General features: G+C 47.4%; 1 protein-coding gene across 2 annotated transcripts in view; it reads left to right on the top strand.

The window, feature by feature from the left end:
* Nucleotides 1-15,272, top strand: part of RBM28 (RNA binding motif protein 28) — a 61,950-nt gene that overhangs the window by 20,289 nt on the left and 26,389 nt on the right. For both annotated transcript variants that reach the window (XM_030216341.1, XM_030216339.1), the window contains exons 6-12: nucleotides 2,080-2,151; nucleotides 3,463-3,601; nucleotides 3,956-4,095; nucleotides 4,611-4,686; nucleotides 6,592-6,701; nucleotides 7,959-8,032; nucleotides 13,683-13,818. In XM_030216341.1, coding sequence (XP_030072201.1) covers nucleotides 2,080-2,151; nucleotides 3,463-3,601; nucleotides 3,956-4,095; nucleotides 4,611-4,686; nucleotides 6,592-6,701; nucleotides 7,959-8,032; nucleotides 13,683-13,818 — 747 coding nt within the window. The remainder of the gene's footprint in view (nucleotides 1-2,079; nucleotides 2,152-3,462; nucleotides 3,602-3,955; nucleotides 4,096-4,610; nucleotides 4,687-6,591; nucleotides 6,702-7,958; nucleotides 8,033-13,682; nucleotides 13,819-15,272) is intronic.

The raw sequence follows: 15,272 nt of genomic DNA, 5'->3' as shown, positions 1-15,272 counted from the left end.
GTAGAATCTCAAATAGTAGCAACAGTGGAGGAGTGGCCTAGTAGTTAGGGTGGTGGACTTTGGTCCTGGGGAACTGAGGAACTGAGTTCGATTCCCACTTCAGGCACAGGCAGCTCCTTGTGACTCTGGGCAAGTCACTTAACCCTCCATTGCCCCATGTAAGCCACATTGAGCCTGCCATGAGTGGGAAAGCACAGGGTACAAATGTAACAAAAATAAAATAGATACTATTAGAGATTCTACATGGAATGTTGCTACTATTGGAGATTCTACATGGAATGTTGCTATTCCACTAGCAACATTCCATGTAGACGGCTGCGCAGGCTTCTGTTTCTGTGAGTCTGACGTCCTGCACATACGTGCAGGACGTCAGACTCGCAGAAGCAGAAGCCTGCGCGGCCACATTGGTGATCTGCAAGGGCCGACTTCTACATGGAATGTTGCTAGTGGAATAGCAACATTCCATGTAGAATCTCAAATAGTAGCAACAGTGGAGGAGTGGCCTAGGGTGGTGGACTTTGGTCCTGGGGAACTGAGGACCTGAGTTCGATTCCCGGCACAGGCAGCTCCTTGTGACTCTGGGCAAGTCACTTAACCCTCCATTGCCCCATGTAAGCCACATTGAGCCTGCCATGAGTGGGAAAGCGCAGGGTACAAATGTAACAAAAATAAAAAATGAATAAAATGCCTTTTGAGTGTGAGCCACGGATCTCTGCAGAAGATCCAGCATGACATCGCTCATATTCAGGAAAGCACCTTGAACAGGACTGTTACTGTTTGACGTAATAAAAGGATGATTCTGCAGTAAGCAGCTTCTGATGCCACTTTATGCATTCCACATAACTCAGATATTTGCAAGGAAAATTGTTTGTGATAGTACCAGAAATCCATAATTCTAAGTTTCATGGTTTAGGTTAGAGAAATAAAATGTGAGAATGCACGTAGTGTCAGGAGCCCTGCTTACCTTCACTGTCTGTGTTAAAGCCTGTCAGACTCACAGTTCAGTGGTTGGTACTGTGGGGGTTCTTGGTTCAGGTCTTTTGCTTCCTGGGGTTGGCCAAGATTGGGAGTCAGTTGTTATACAACAGTGACATCTAGTGGGTGGATTTAGGGTTGTGAGTGCAGATTTCTCTAAGAAACCCTGGTGCTTGGTTTCTGGCACAAGGCCGTCACTGCAGTAATTGGACTAGAGTGATCGGGGGGGGGGGGGGGGGGGGGGTGTTAATATAAAATAAGGGAAAAATCCCCAGGTACTTCTGAGCGAAGGCTCCTGATGTCACATCCTGGCCCTGGTGTGGATGTGAACAGGAGGAAACAGTTTCATCAAATCCAAACCCTTTCTTATCATCCTAGCTGCAGTTCAATGAAATTACGCTGTCCTATACAATAATGCTCTGAAAATCCTGTAGTACTCATTTGTATGCCTGTGAACACTGCTGTTAATAATCTGTGTCCCTCTCCATAGTCCCCTTATTTATGTCCGTTGAAATGTCCTGTTAATCTAATGTTTTCAGCCTGTGTTTCCTAAGCTTATTTCAAGAGCCGTGAGGTTCAGTCAGTCCAGAATGAGAGTTGTGCAGTGCCACAAGTAAGGGTGCTTTATTCTTAGGTCCTTCCTGGAAGTGCCATGGTGGGGTCCTTTATCCTTTCAAGGATTGCTTAGCCACCCCCCCCCCCCCCCCCCCCGAAAACAAAAATATATATATTGAAAATCAGATGCATTTACTGCTGCTTAGTTTTAGGTGTGCATCTGACTGGTATTTTAGTTCTGTTTTACTCACACGTATACAGGTGGCAGTTTTTAAACTTTTAAGTTTTTCAAAATCCCTAAAGTATAAAACTTTAGAAAACAACACAAGTTGTACCAATCAAGCCAGAATGAGAAAATAAATGGACAGTTCCATTGTTCCTAAAGGTAGGGGGAGCAACAGATTGTTGCACCGCCTCGGGGTGGTGGGGTGTACTTGTTAATGGGCTGTGTCAGAGTTGGGGGAAGATGCTTTCTTTTTATACTGGGTTTTGTACTGTATTCACTCTGGAGTTAGTGTCAGGATGCTTGTTACAACTTCTGTGTTTCAGGTCGGATGGTGGCTGTGGACTGGGCCGTGGCAAAGGATAAATATAAAGCCACACAGACAACTTCCAGCTCAGGTATGTAACTGTGTTTATTCCAAGCCTCCGTCTTAAATATTGTAAGTCACTGGACAAGGTTGCCCTATAACTACCAGCCTAGAGTTTCTTTAGGTACAAATCACAATCATATTACTCACGTTTATTGACAGTCGGTGTTTGTTTTTGTTGTATATGAAACAGAGCCAGCCTCCCAGCTGAAGCATCTCAGCGGTAATAGATTGGAAAGGAACCTAGAAGGTTCTAGATCCAATGACAGCTGATCCATCAGCGAACAATCCAACATGTTTCTTTTATAAAATGGTTTTATTGCTTCTTATCATCTTGGCAGGTTGATATTCAAAAGAACCTTATGCCATCAGCTTCGAGTATTCACTGCCTAAGTTCTCGATGGCCGATATTGAGTGAGAGAGAACTGGTTAGGTTATCTCATGCTGACCAGGTGATTCCCCGGATTTTCAGCGACATATAACTGGAGTGTGCCGTTGAGGAGGAGTGGCCTAGTGGTTAGGGTGGTGGACTTTGGTCCTGGGGAACTGAGTTCGATTCCCGGCACATGCAGCTCCTTGTGACTCTGGGCAAGTCACTTAACCCTCTATTGCCCGCCGCATAGAGCCTGCCATGAGTGGGAAAGCGCGGGGTACAAATGTAACAAAAATAAATAAAATAATATTTGGGGAGACTGGCATGGCACTATCCGGTTAGTACCGGGCAGAGTCAAGGTGGAGCCGGGAGTTGATGGTTGGCTGCAGTTTTTCTATCCGCTAACTGGGTAACTACCCAGATGAAGTTAGAACAGCCTTCTGTCTCGCTGCACCCTACGCTTGGAATAAACTTCCTGAGCCCCTACGTCTTGCCCCATCCTTGGCCACCTTTAAATCTAGAGTGAAAGCCCACCTCTTTAACATTGCTTTTGACTCGTAACCACTCGCCTCCACCTACCCTCCTCTCTTCCTTCCCGTTCACATTAATTGATTTGATTTGCTTACTTTATTTATTTTTTGTCTATTAGATTGTAAGCTCTTTGAGCAGGGACTGTCTTTCTTCTATGTTTGTGCAGCGCTGCGTACGCCTTGTAGCGCTATAGAAATGCTAAATAGTAGTAGTAGTAGTAGTGATGTCCAAAGGAAGAAAACAGTCAAGTGTTTCTGATATAAAGCATAGCTGGACCCTGTTTGAAAGCAGTATACAGATCCTAATAACTCTTTATTCTTTGTTATTGACTATTGCTAAGTTTTCTTTCTCCCATTCTATCCCTTCTCTCGCTGTTCTTTACTCTGTCTACCACCATCTCTCTTGCCCTCTCGTTCCCCCCCCCCCTTCCTTGTGAAGGATGTCAGGAGGAGGTAAGCAGTGAACCTACTGTGCAGATCCCAGCTCCAGATGATCCCAGTGATGAGGAAGATGCCTCTGTCGAGGAGGATGAGGAATTGGTATCATCACCTCCTGCTGACACAAAGTCTCAGAAACGGTGAGCAGCTTCTAGAAGGGTAGGAGGAATGGTGTGGGGTTTGTTTGTTTTTTGTTTTTTTTTTAACATTTTTTATGTTGTTTTATTTTATTTTTTCGGAGCATGGGTGAAATATCCCTGCTGCCATTTGGCTCCAGGCAAGTGTGGCACAAATACGCACAGACCGTATACCGAATGTGGGAGATAGGGCTGCCTTTCTGCAGTTCCCAGTTCCGTTGTTCCATATCCACCACTTGCAAGTCATTTTAACCTCCTAGTGTTAAACCTAAAACTGTAAGCTTTTGAGGGAGGGACCATGTTTTATACAATACTGTTTACACTGTCATTGCAGAAATACCAATTATTATATTGCAGAGCTGTAAAGAAAATGTCGGCACCTGAGACAGAGAGCAGCGAGGAGGAAGAGGAGGAATTGAGTTCGAATGCTCAAGTGGAGGAGGAGGAGGAAGACCCACAGGAGTCAGCAGGAAGTGACCTCGAGGAGGAAGAGGATGGTGGGTTCTGTTTTGAGGGACTGGGTGAAGGCTTGGGTCCTTTGTGCCCAGGAAGGAAAGAGAAATGCAGGTTTAGGTTCCCTGGTGAGGAGGAGGAAATGTCTGTTTGGACCAGAGGAAGCCAGCTCTGCCTCTGATTTGAGTTTGACACATCTTTTTCTTCAGTAAATATACCACACTTCTCAATGTTATGCTCAAAGTGGTTCACAACTTACTAAAAAGAGGATAACTTTTAAGTTAACGTTGTATTTCATATTTATACCTCTCTGCTCTCTTACGAGAATGAATGGTTTAAAACATAATTTTCAGCTTACCTCACTGACTGTATTTGTGCTTATGTTTGGTCATTTTACTATTATGCTGTTAACACAATTTGTAAGTTTTATGTAAAACTGTACCTGCTGTACACCGCCTTGGGTGAATCTCTTCTTAAAGGCAGTTAATAGAACTCAATAAACAAATATATAATTAAGAGATCTCAGTTCATGCACTGGATCATTTATTTTTGATCTTAGGTCAGAAAAAGAAAGCCAAGAATCAGAAGAGAGTTTTACCTTCAGACGTTGGTGAAGGCCGAACAGTCTTTATCAGGTGAGTTTATCCTGGGGATGTCTGTTCTCCTCCTGCTAACAATGGGAAACTGCAGCTCTCCCACAAGGCTTTGTTGAATCTGTTCAGTCTATGAAACACTTCTGATACAAGTAATGATGTGCTTTGTTTGCTCTGTGGGACTTAACCTGTCTAGAAGCTTCCCCGTCTTGCTACCCCATCTATGTAGGCAGTAGCTATGGTAGTAAATATTGTATTCTGCCCTCTGGAGGAGTGGCCTAGTGGTTAGGGTGGTGGACTTTGGTCCTGGGGAACTGAGGAACTGAGTTCGATTCCCACTTCAGGCACAGGCAGCTCCTTGTGACTCTGGGCAAGTCACTTAACCCTCCATTGCCCCATGTAAGCCGCATTGAGCCTGCCATGAGTGGGAAAGCGCAGGGTACAAATGTAACAAAAATAAAATAGATACTATTGGACATTCTACATGGAATGTTGCTATTCCACTAGCAACATTCCATGCAGAAGCCTGCGCGGCCACATTGGTGATCTGCAAGGGCCGACTTCTACATGGAATGTTGCTAGTGGAATAGCAACATTCCATGTAGAATCTCAAATAGTAGCAACAGTGGAGGAGTGGCCTAGTGGTTAGGGTGGTGGACTTTGGTCCTGGGGAACTGAGGAACTGAGTTCGATTCCCACTTCAGGCACAGGCAGCTCCTTGTGACTCTGGGAAGTCACTTAGCCCTCAATTACCCCAGGTACAAATAAGTACCTGTATACAATATGTAAGCCGCATTGAGCCTGCCATGAGTGGGAAAGCGCGGGGTACAAATGTAACAAAAAATAAAAAAAATTTAACCTGCTGTTAACATCATTTATTTTTTGGCCTAAGTCCTGAGCTAGTAATGTGCACATGTCTCAATAGCTGTAATTCTTATGACAGTCCTAATAATTCCCGCTCACTGTCCTTTTATTTGCTAGCGGTATAAGCCATTATTCACCCCCTAAGGACTGCTTTCGCTGTTGCAGCGCTGCGTACGCCTTGTAGTGCTATAGAAATGCTAAATAGTAGTAGTAGTTTTCCAGTATATCAGTGGTCCTACCTGGTCCACTGAATTAGTCTGTTCATAATCCTCCAGGCTGGTAAACATGGAATGTCTTAGCATCCCTCCAGACCAGTCCAGACATGTGGAAAGATATTAGTTTCAGCTGAGACCAAGAAGCTCCTGGTTTGAGGCAGGGATATTAGTGCCCTGATTTTGAGTTTGAGCTGGGTGACCAGGTCCCTTCCTCCCATACTTTTGTCTAGCCTGGTTATGCAGGGTGAGGAGTCCTTGTGCCTTGGCTTCCTTTCTCTCTGCTGGAAGGGAACCCTGCACCCTGGAATGCACTCCCTGAAAGGCTTCGCTAAACAGAAGACTATCTGTACTTGGGAAGCAGGTGAAAGCTTGTCTCTTCATCCAGGCCTTTAATGGAAGAAGTAACTAATGTGACAGAGACACAGACACACTCACCCATCCACCTTATTTTCTAACTTCTCTTACATATCTATATGTTCCATCTTTGCTTATTCCCTATGCTGTCTATTAAAATGTTTTATTACATATTGTGATGACATTGTAAATAGTATAGCATTGAATATATCTGAGATTTGTATTGCATAGTTCAGTTTATTTCCTGATCACATCACCCAAATGTTGCCTGTGCTTCTATCACTCCTGAAAATCCAGGAAAATATGAATATTGGTACTGGCACTGTCCTGAGGAGTGTGTGGAGGTGTCACATATCTTGGGGGGGAGGGGGGGGGGATAAATTCTCCAAGATCTGCACAGGAGAAGGTTTGTGTCACACCAGTATCACACTACATGTGAAGTCAGCAAGTTTTTTTTTTTTTTCCCAGCTGGGTTCTACCATTCTGTCTTACGCTGTGCTCCTGTTCTTTACAGGAACTTGTCTTTTGATACTGAGGAGGATAGTCTGGGAGAGCTGCTGGAGCGCTTTGGGCATCTGAAATACGTCTGCATCGTATTACACCCAGATACAGAGCACTCAAAAGGTAGTAAAAAACAAACAAACAAAATAACCCCCCCCCCCCAATACTGCCAGCCATCGCTTGCTGCCCAAGGCCCACCTGATACCAGTAGCATCTTGCTCTTAAATCAGCAGGTGTCCGTGACCAGCAGTGCAGCTGACACCTGCAAGTTTTTGTGCCCATGGTCCCTGTAGTGCTGGTATAAATTCACTGCCTAGGTCCTCTTAAGCTGGTAACAGGGTTTAGCGTAGCTGTGCTTAAAAAAAAAGATTTGGACAAGTTCCTGGAGGAAAAGTCCATAGTCTGCCATTGAGAAAGACATGGGGAAGCTATTGCTTGCCCTGGGATTTGTAGCACGGAATGTTGCCACAATTTGGGTTTCTGTCAGGTACTTGTGACCTGGCTTGGCCACTGTTGGAAACAGGATACTGGGCTAGGTGGACCATTGGTCTGACCCAGTATGGCTACTCTTATGTTCTTATGGCACTGGTTGTCAGTTGGAGCTTTCCTTACACTGGCAGGGCTGCTGAGTATTGGTTACTCTGTTCTTTAGTGGGGGGGGGGGGGGAACTCTTAAGTATATAGTCATCAGATAACCCCCCCCACACACACACCTGCATAGGTTGCCCCTTTAGCTGTCCATGTATTCATGCTATGTGTATCATATAATTAGATGCTGCTTAGTGGAGATGAGTCAGCGTAGGTTTAGCAAAGGGACATTTCCATTGCGTAGCTTCCTACTTTTTGAGAACTTAGGATGTCTCAGTTCAGATCTGAACAACCTACATAAAATGGGCCTTCATGTTGGTGTATTGCAGCGATTGTCTCGGCTGGGTCATGTAGCCTGGCTCCTTTCTGAACAAGATGTTGATGGGCATGTCGTCTCACACCGTGGCCTCAGCTCCTTCTCACCCTTCCTCATGGCTCTAAACACTGCCTGTGCCACATTCCTAGCCCCAGTTAACCTGGAGAGCAGAAGTTCTCTCCTAGAAATTGAACCAGGGGCTTTCCACATGATAATGTGCAGCATTGACCCAGTTCATGGTATTTGAAACCTGTCCTCATTCTTATCTCCAGTGACATGAATAACTATCAGAATGAAAACATTGACTCTTAATGGTTTGCATTTTTTTTAACTGCTAGTTAAATTAGCGAACAGCCCCTTTTTCACAGCTCTGTGGTCTGGGGCCTTGCATTCTTTTCTGAGCTTTCAAGCGGTAGCCGCTGATTTATTAGTCCCATGTCCAGGTTTCATTATGTATGTGTGTGTGTGATTCCCAGGTTGTGCTTTTGCCCAATTTCTGGATAAGGATTCGGCTCAGAAGTGTTTGGCAGCAGCACGTGACGATTCTGAGGTAAGTACTGTGCAAGAATTACCACGGAGGCCAAATTTATTTGTGTGCTACACTGACCACCTTTATTTATTTTACTAGCCGTTAAGCCCGTTAAAACGGGCGAGATTTGTGTTTTGCAAACCATCCTCTCTCCCCTGGCCTCACCCCGTCCACCGATCCTCCCCCCCCCCCCCCCCCCCATATCCAGCAACCCTCCTCTTTACCTTGGGCCCCCCCCCCCGGTCCACCAACCCTGCCCTCCCCCCATGTCCAGCAACCCTCTCTGCCCGGCTCTCACCCCATGTCCAGCAACCATGCCCTCTCCCCCCGCCCTCCCCCCATGTCCAGCTACCCTCCTCGCCGGCGCTCCTTCCCCCCTCCGTGCCGGGCCCCCTGCACTGACCTGACAGCGCCTCTCACCTCCGTGTGAAAGTGCTGCAGGCAGCAGCAGATCGCTGTGCTGCTGCTTGCAGCGCTTCCACACGGAGGTGAGAGGCGCTGTCAGGTCAGTGCAGGGGGCCCGATACGGAGGGGGGGGGGGGGGGGGCGGGAGCGGCGGCGGGGATGGTGGGGGAGGGTGGAGGTTGTTACGCGCGATGTTCCGGCAGCGTCCGACAGTCCGACTCCGTTTCCCTCTCTGTTCCACCCTCTGATGTCATCACGTCTTGACGCGAGGGCGGGACAGAGAGGGAAGTCTCTACTGCGCATTTGCAGGTGAGTCGATCACTTGCCATTTATATGTTTGATTTCCATTTTGCTCACACAAAACAAAAATAAACAAAACAGATCTGTGAGAGAAAAATACTTCTCCTAAATGTTCGAACCAGGCGCGTAGCTAGATTTCAATGTTTGGAGGGGCCGGAGCCCAAAGTGTGTGTGGGGGGGAGGGGGGGCACATTTTGCCCCACTGCTCTCTGCCGCAACTCCGCATACCTTGGCTGGTGGGGGTTCCCAAGCCCCGCCAGCAGAAGTCTTCCTCTAGCGCTCTTCACTCCCATGCTCACTGCCCTGCTTCCCCTCACGTCTCACATGCTCGGTTTTAATGAAATTAAGCATGCACGTAGTGTCATACATGCTCAATTTCACTCAAACCGTGCATGAGCGCGGGGAGGTGAGGAGGCAATGCGGCAGAGAACAGCACTGGAGGAAGGCTTCTGCTAGCGGAGGATGGAGACCCCCATCAGCAGACCTCGGGGGACCCACATCCAATTTGGGGGGCCTCTGGTTCAAACCTATTTTCTTACTTCATGTAAGGGGCAGGGGTCATATAATACATAGTTCATTTATATTCATTTTGCATGACAGTTTTTGCCTTGTTCAATCAGTTATCAGGAACAGGTTCCATATAAGGTAAAACAAGTCACAGTATTAGGTTACAAAGCTCTTAGAGCAGTGTTTCCCAAGTCCAGTCCTGGAGTACCCCTTGCCAGTCAGGTTTTCAGGCTATCCACAATGAATATGCATGAACTTGATTTGGAAAGAGCCTATTTTCCCTACTCCCTCTCTGCTGTACATTGAACTTGAGTTGCATACACTGCCTCCATTATATGCAAATCTCTTTTATGCATATTCATTGTGGATATCCTGAAAACCTGACTGGCAAGGGGTACTCCAGGACCGGACTTGGGGAAACACTGTCCTAGAGAGCCCTCTTTCTCTATATATTTTAGGGATGGGCTGTTGTTTGAAACAAATGTCATCTGCAGGTAATAGTGTGCTATGTGCACATGGGGGTCACTCTGTACCCCTAGGGCACACATGCAAACCATCGCTCATGTGCATATCATTGTGCATGTCTATTCCTATCAGGGAAGAGTGTGCACTGTCCCTCAGTTCTATAAATTTGCATGCACAATTTTACACTTACTGTGCGAAGTTGTCCATAGGTTATAGAATTCTGTCAGTTATGTGCATATGCTTACCTGCTAATTGGCATTAATGACCAGTTGGCAGTAATTGGTGTTAATTGGTGCTAATTATCAGTTAGCTTAGTCAGGAATCAGCAAATTGCATGCAAAATTATATAGCTTGCAACTGCAAGGGGGCGTGGACCTGGGAGGAGCATGCAGGGCTGGTCTTAGCAAGTGCAGGGCCCTATGCAGACCAGTTTGATGGGCCCCCACCCTAGCTCCAGGGCCAGCCACCCCTCCCTCTGACCTCCAGGGTGGCCACCCCTCCCTCCGAGCTCCCGGGCCATCCCCTCCGAGCTCCAGGGCTCCCCCTCCCTCCCAGCTCCAAGGCCTCCCTGCTTCCCACACAGCTTCAAGGCCTCTCTCCCTCCCAGCTCCAAGGCCTGCCCCCCCACTTGAATTTTAAAAGTTTACCTCGTCGACGTCGGGTTACAGCGGCCGGCAGGTAGCAGCAACAATGAAAAGCATGCGAGCTGCTCGACGCTTCGGGAGCCTTCCTTTCCCTCTCTCAGCTCTGGTCCCGCCCTCGAGGGACCATTGCAGACCATTGGGGAAGAATGGTGAGCCCTGTCCAACATGCTGTGAGAGGTGAGAGGCACTGTCAGGTCAGTGCAGGGGGCCCGATACGGAGGGGGGGCGGGAGCAGTGGCAGGGATGGGGGGAGGGTGGAGGTTGTTACGTGCGATGTTCCGGCAGCGTCCGACAGTCCGACTCCGTTTCCCTCTCTGTTCCACCCTCTGATGTCATCACGTCTTGACGCGAGGGCGGGACAGAGAGGGAAGTCTCTACTGTGCATTTGCAGGTGAGTAGATCACTTGCCATTTATATGTTTGATTTCCATTTTGCTCACACAAAACAAAGATAAACAAAACAGATCTGTGAGAGAAAAATACTTCTCCTAAATGTTCGAACCAGGCGCGTAGCTAGATTTCAATGTTTGGAGGGGCCGGAGCCCAAAGTGTGTGTGTGTGTGGTGGTGGGGGGAGGGGGGGCACATTTTGCCCCACCGCCCTCTGTCGCAACTCCACATACCTTGGCTGGTGGGGGTTCCCAAGTCCCGCCAGCAGAAGTCTTCCTCTAGCGCTCTTCACTCCCATGCTCACTGCCCTGCTTCCCCTCACGTCTCACATGCTCGGTTTTAATGAAATTAAGCATGCACGTAGTGTCATACATGCTCAATTTCACTCAAACTGAGCATGAGCGCGGGGAGGTGAGGAGGCAGTGCGGCAGAGAACAGCACTGGAGGAAGGCTTCTGCTAGCGGAGGATGGAGACCCCCATCAGCAGACCTCGGGGGACCCACATCCAATTTGGGGGGCCTCTGGTTCAAACCTATTTTCTTACTTCATGTAAGGGGCAGGGGTCATATAATACATAGTTCATTTATATTCATTTTGCATGACAGTTTTTGCCTTGTTCAATCAGTTATCAGGAACAGGTTCCATATAAGGTAAAACAAGTCACAGTATTAGGTTACAAAGCTCTTAGAGCAGTGTTTCCCAAGTCCAGTCCTGGAGTACCCCTTGCCAGTCAGGTTTTCAGGCTATCCACAATGAATATGCATGAACTTGATTTGGAAAGAGCCTATTTTCCCTACTCCCTCTCTGCTCTACATTGAACTTGATTTGCATACACTGCCTCCATTATATGCAAATCTCTTTTATGCATATTCATTGTGGATATCCTGAAAACCTGACTGGCAAGGGGTACTCCAGGACCGGACTTGGGGAAACACTGTCCTAGAGAGCCCTCTTTCTCTATATATTTTAGGGATGGGCTGTTGTTTGAAACAAATGTCATCTGCAGGTAATAGTGTGCTATGTGCACATGGGGGTCACTCTGTACCCCTAGGGCACACATGCAAACCATCGCTCATGTGCATATCATTGTGCATGTCTATTCCTATCAGGGAAGAGTGTGCACTGTCCCTCAGTTCTATAAATTTGCATGCACAATTTTACACTTACTGTGCGAAGTTGTCCATAGGTTATAGAATTCTGTCAGTTATGTGCATATACTTACCTGCTAATTGGCATTAATGACCAGTTATTGGCAGTAATTGGTGTTAATTGGTGCTAATTATCAGTTAGCTTAGTCAGGAATCAGCAAATTGCATGCAAAATTATATAGCTTGCAACTGCAAGGGGGCGTGGACCTGGGAGGAGCATGCAGGGCTGGTCTTAGCAAGTACAGGGCCCTATGCAGACCAGTTTGATGGGCCCCCACCCTAGCTCCAGGGCCAGCCACCCCTCCCTCTGACCTCCAGGGTGGCCACCCCTCCCTCCGAGCTCCCGGGCCATCCCCTCCGAGCTCCATGGCTCCCCCTCCCTCCCAGCTCCAAGGCCTCCCTGCTTCCCACCCAGCTTCAAGGCCCCTCTCCCTCCCAGCTCCAAGGCCTGCCCCCCCCCCCCCACTTGAATTTTAAAAGTTTACCTCGTCGACGTCGGGTTACAGCGGCCGGCAGGTAGCAGCAACAGTGAAAAGCATGCGAGCTGCTCGACGCTTCGGGAGCCTTCCTTTCCCTCTCTCAGCTCTGGTCCCGCCCTCGAGGGACCATTGCAGACCATTGGGGAGGAATGGTGAGCCATGTCCAACATGCATTTATATGCTAGCAGTTCTCCATTCCCTGCAATGCAGAAGCCTCCCATCCTCCCACAGGATTCCCCCCCCCCCGACACAGGTTCAGGGGAGCTGGAGATATGGTGGGTGTCCAGCCCCCTTAACCCCCCCCCTCAGCATCCATCAGATGTCCCTGGTGGCCCAGGGGGCTGCGGGTAAATCTCTCCCACCTGGTGGTCTAGCGGTCCTTCCCCACCCCCTCCCTACCTTCAGTTGAAGGCCACCTCCCTCCTCTTCCATCGGCGCCGCCTCGAAAATGGCAACGCCTAGCCCTGCCCAGTTCATCTTGGGATGCACTGGGCGGGGCTTCACACCATATAAGGGATCCCCCCCTCACGGATCTTCAGCCCCCCCAAACTTGTGTCGGTGGGGTTAGGGGGTTGGAGTCCCCTTGGATTTCCAGCCCCCCTGAACTTGTGTCGGGGGGGGGGGGGTTCGGGGGGAGCGGAGGTCCGCCAGCTCTCCAATCCCTGTTTTGCTTGGCTCGGTGCGGGGGTAGTTGGGGGGGGGGGGGGGTCTGTCAAACAAGTGTGGGAGTACATGCTCTCAGGCACAATCCTCCCGTACTTCTACCCTATGATCAGAGAGAATTGCGTGTTTAAATTTGCATGCAGTTATCTCTGATCATAGGGGCGGTAAAGCCCCCCGCTGTTTGGAACAGTGCGGGGCTTTTGATCATCTGCCCATCATTGTGGTGCTTCTCATTGATCAGCTAATGTGACAGGTCCTGAGGGGGTTGGGGTCAGATCTTGTTGGCCTTAGACTGCAATAAGTTCACTGAAAGCAAACTGTAAGAGTTGCAGGTATTTTCACATCTACCAGTCTTTGGTGCCTCCTGTCAGGTACCTCAGGGTAGGGACTGATGGAGGAGCTTCTCAACTTGGAGCGGGCATGTTGGCTGCAGTGAGGGGGTGACCAGTATGCTCTCCTTTCTTTTAAAAAAAATTTATTTATTTATTTATTTATTAGGATTTATTTACCGCCTTTTTGAAGGAATTCACTCAAGGCGGTGTACAGTAAGACTAGATCAAACATGAGCAATAGGCAATTAGAGCAGTAAAAATATTCGAACAACAATACAAAGTATGGCATAGTACACAACTTACAATGTCAACACAATATGTATTTTATATATTATTCCAGAATGGTGGCCTGAGGTTGGATGGGAGGAAGCTGATCATAGACTTGGCGGTCAGTCGTGATGAAGCCCACAAACTGAGCCAGAAAAAGGTCAAAAAGCCAACGGGGACAAGGAACTTGTATCTAGCCAGAGAAGGCAGTAAGTAGTCTGAGGAACAGGAATCTGTACCTGGACGGACAGAACAGTATGTAACCTTGGGGAGTGGGGACCTGTATTTAGCCAGACAGCATATGTAACAGGGGGAGGGGTGATCTGTATCTGGCCAGGCTGTAATACTTCTGAAAAAGTTGCGAGCAAAAGCCAAATAAATAAATAAATAAATAAAATATATATATATTAATATATTTGGCTTTTGCTCACAACTTTTTCAGAAGTAGCTCAAGGTGAATTACATTCAGGTACACTAGGTATTTCCCTGTCCCTGGAGGTCTCACAACCTAATTTTTGTACCTGAGGCAACGGAGGGTTGACTGACTTGCCCAAGATCACAAGGAGCAGCAGTGGGATTTGAACCCGGGCACCCCTGGATGTCAACTGTGGTGCTCTTAACCACTAAGCTATTCCTGCAGCTGGGGGAGGGGGGGATCTGCACCTGGTCAGAGAGGACAGTTGGTTGCACCTGGGTGGGGTGGGTTTGTAATGAGCCACACCTCAAAGTTATGTCACAGTTGACATAGAGCTGTCATGCACATCTGTATAACAGCTGTTGTGCCTCTGAATCACCGGATCAGTGCCTCAGGCGGTTTAAAAGTTTGAAAGTATTGTATATGAGATTTCTTTTTATTTTGTTGAGATGGACTTTAATATATATTATGGGTTGATATTCAGTGTGGTTTAAGCAGGCAGGAAAGACTGCTATTAGCTTGAACCACGCTGAGCAGGTTGGCCGCACAATATTCAGGCTTAATTCAGCCCACTGCTGTCAGCGACTTAAAAACCGCTGATCACCATGTAATTAAACTCTGGAATTCTTTGCAATAGAATGTGGTAAAGGCAGTTAGCTTAGCGGGGTTTAAAAAAGGTCTGGACGGCTTCCTAAAGGAAAAGTTCGCAGACCATTATTAAATTGACTTGGGGAAAATCCACTTCTTATTTCTGGGATAAGCAGCATAAAATGTATTGAACTTTTTTGGGATCTTGTCAGGTATTTGTGACCTGGGTTGGCCACTGTTGGAAACAGGACGCTGGGCTTGATGGATCTTTGGTCTGACTCAGTGTGGCAATACTTATGTACTTATGAATATCGGCCCCATTGTGTTTTGCAGGCAAGTTAAAATGTCCCATTTTGTTCACTATATATTATTATTATTACATTTGTACCCCACGCTTTCCCACATAATGCAGTAATTTGAAATACAAAGTTAATAGAATTTTAATAAAACAGTAGTAAAACAATGTAAAGTCGGGCTTAATAGTGTATGATAAGTTGAGCTAGATAATATATGACTAGGATAAAAGAGGGTAGACAGGATAGGATTGTGTAATTTGGGAGAAAGGGTAAGGAGGGATAAAATTAAGGAGAGATGGAAAGAGAAGGATGAGAGGTTGGTATTTAAGTCAGAACAGAATTGGGGGTGGAAGTTGGTGAGATT

Source organism: Microcaecilia unicolor, chromosome 10 (assembly GCF_901765095.1).
Source record: "Microcaecilia unicolor chromosome 10, aMicUni1.1, whole genome shotgun sequence".
Classification (NCBI taxonomy): domain Eukaryota; kingdom Metazoa; phylum Chordata; class Amphibia; order Gymnophiona; family Siphonopidae; genus Microcaecilia; species Microcaecilia unicolor.
Note: the sequence above shows the minus strand (reverse complement) of the source record. Positions and strands in the feature narration are given on the sequence as shown.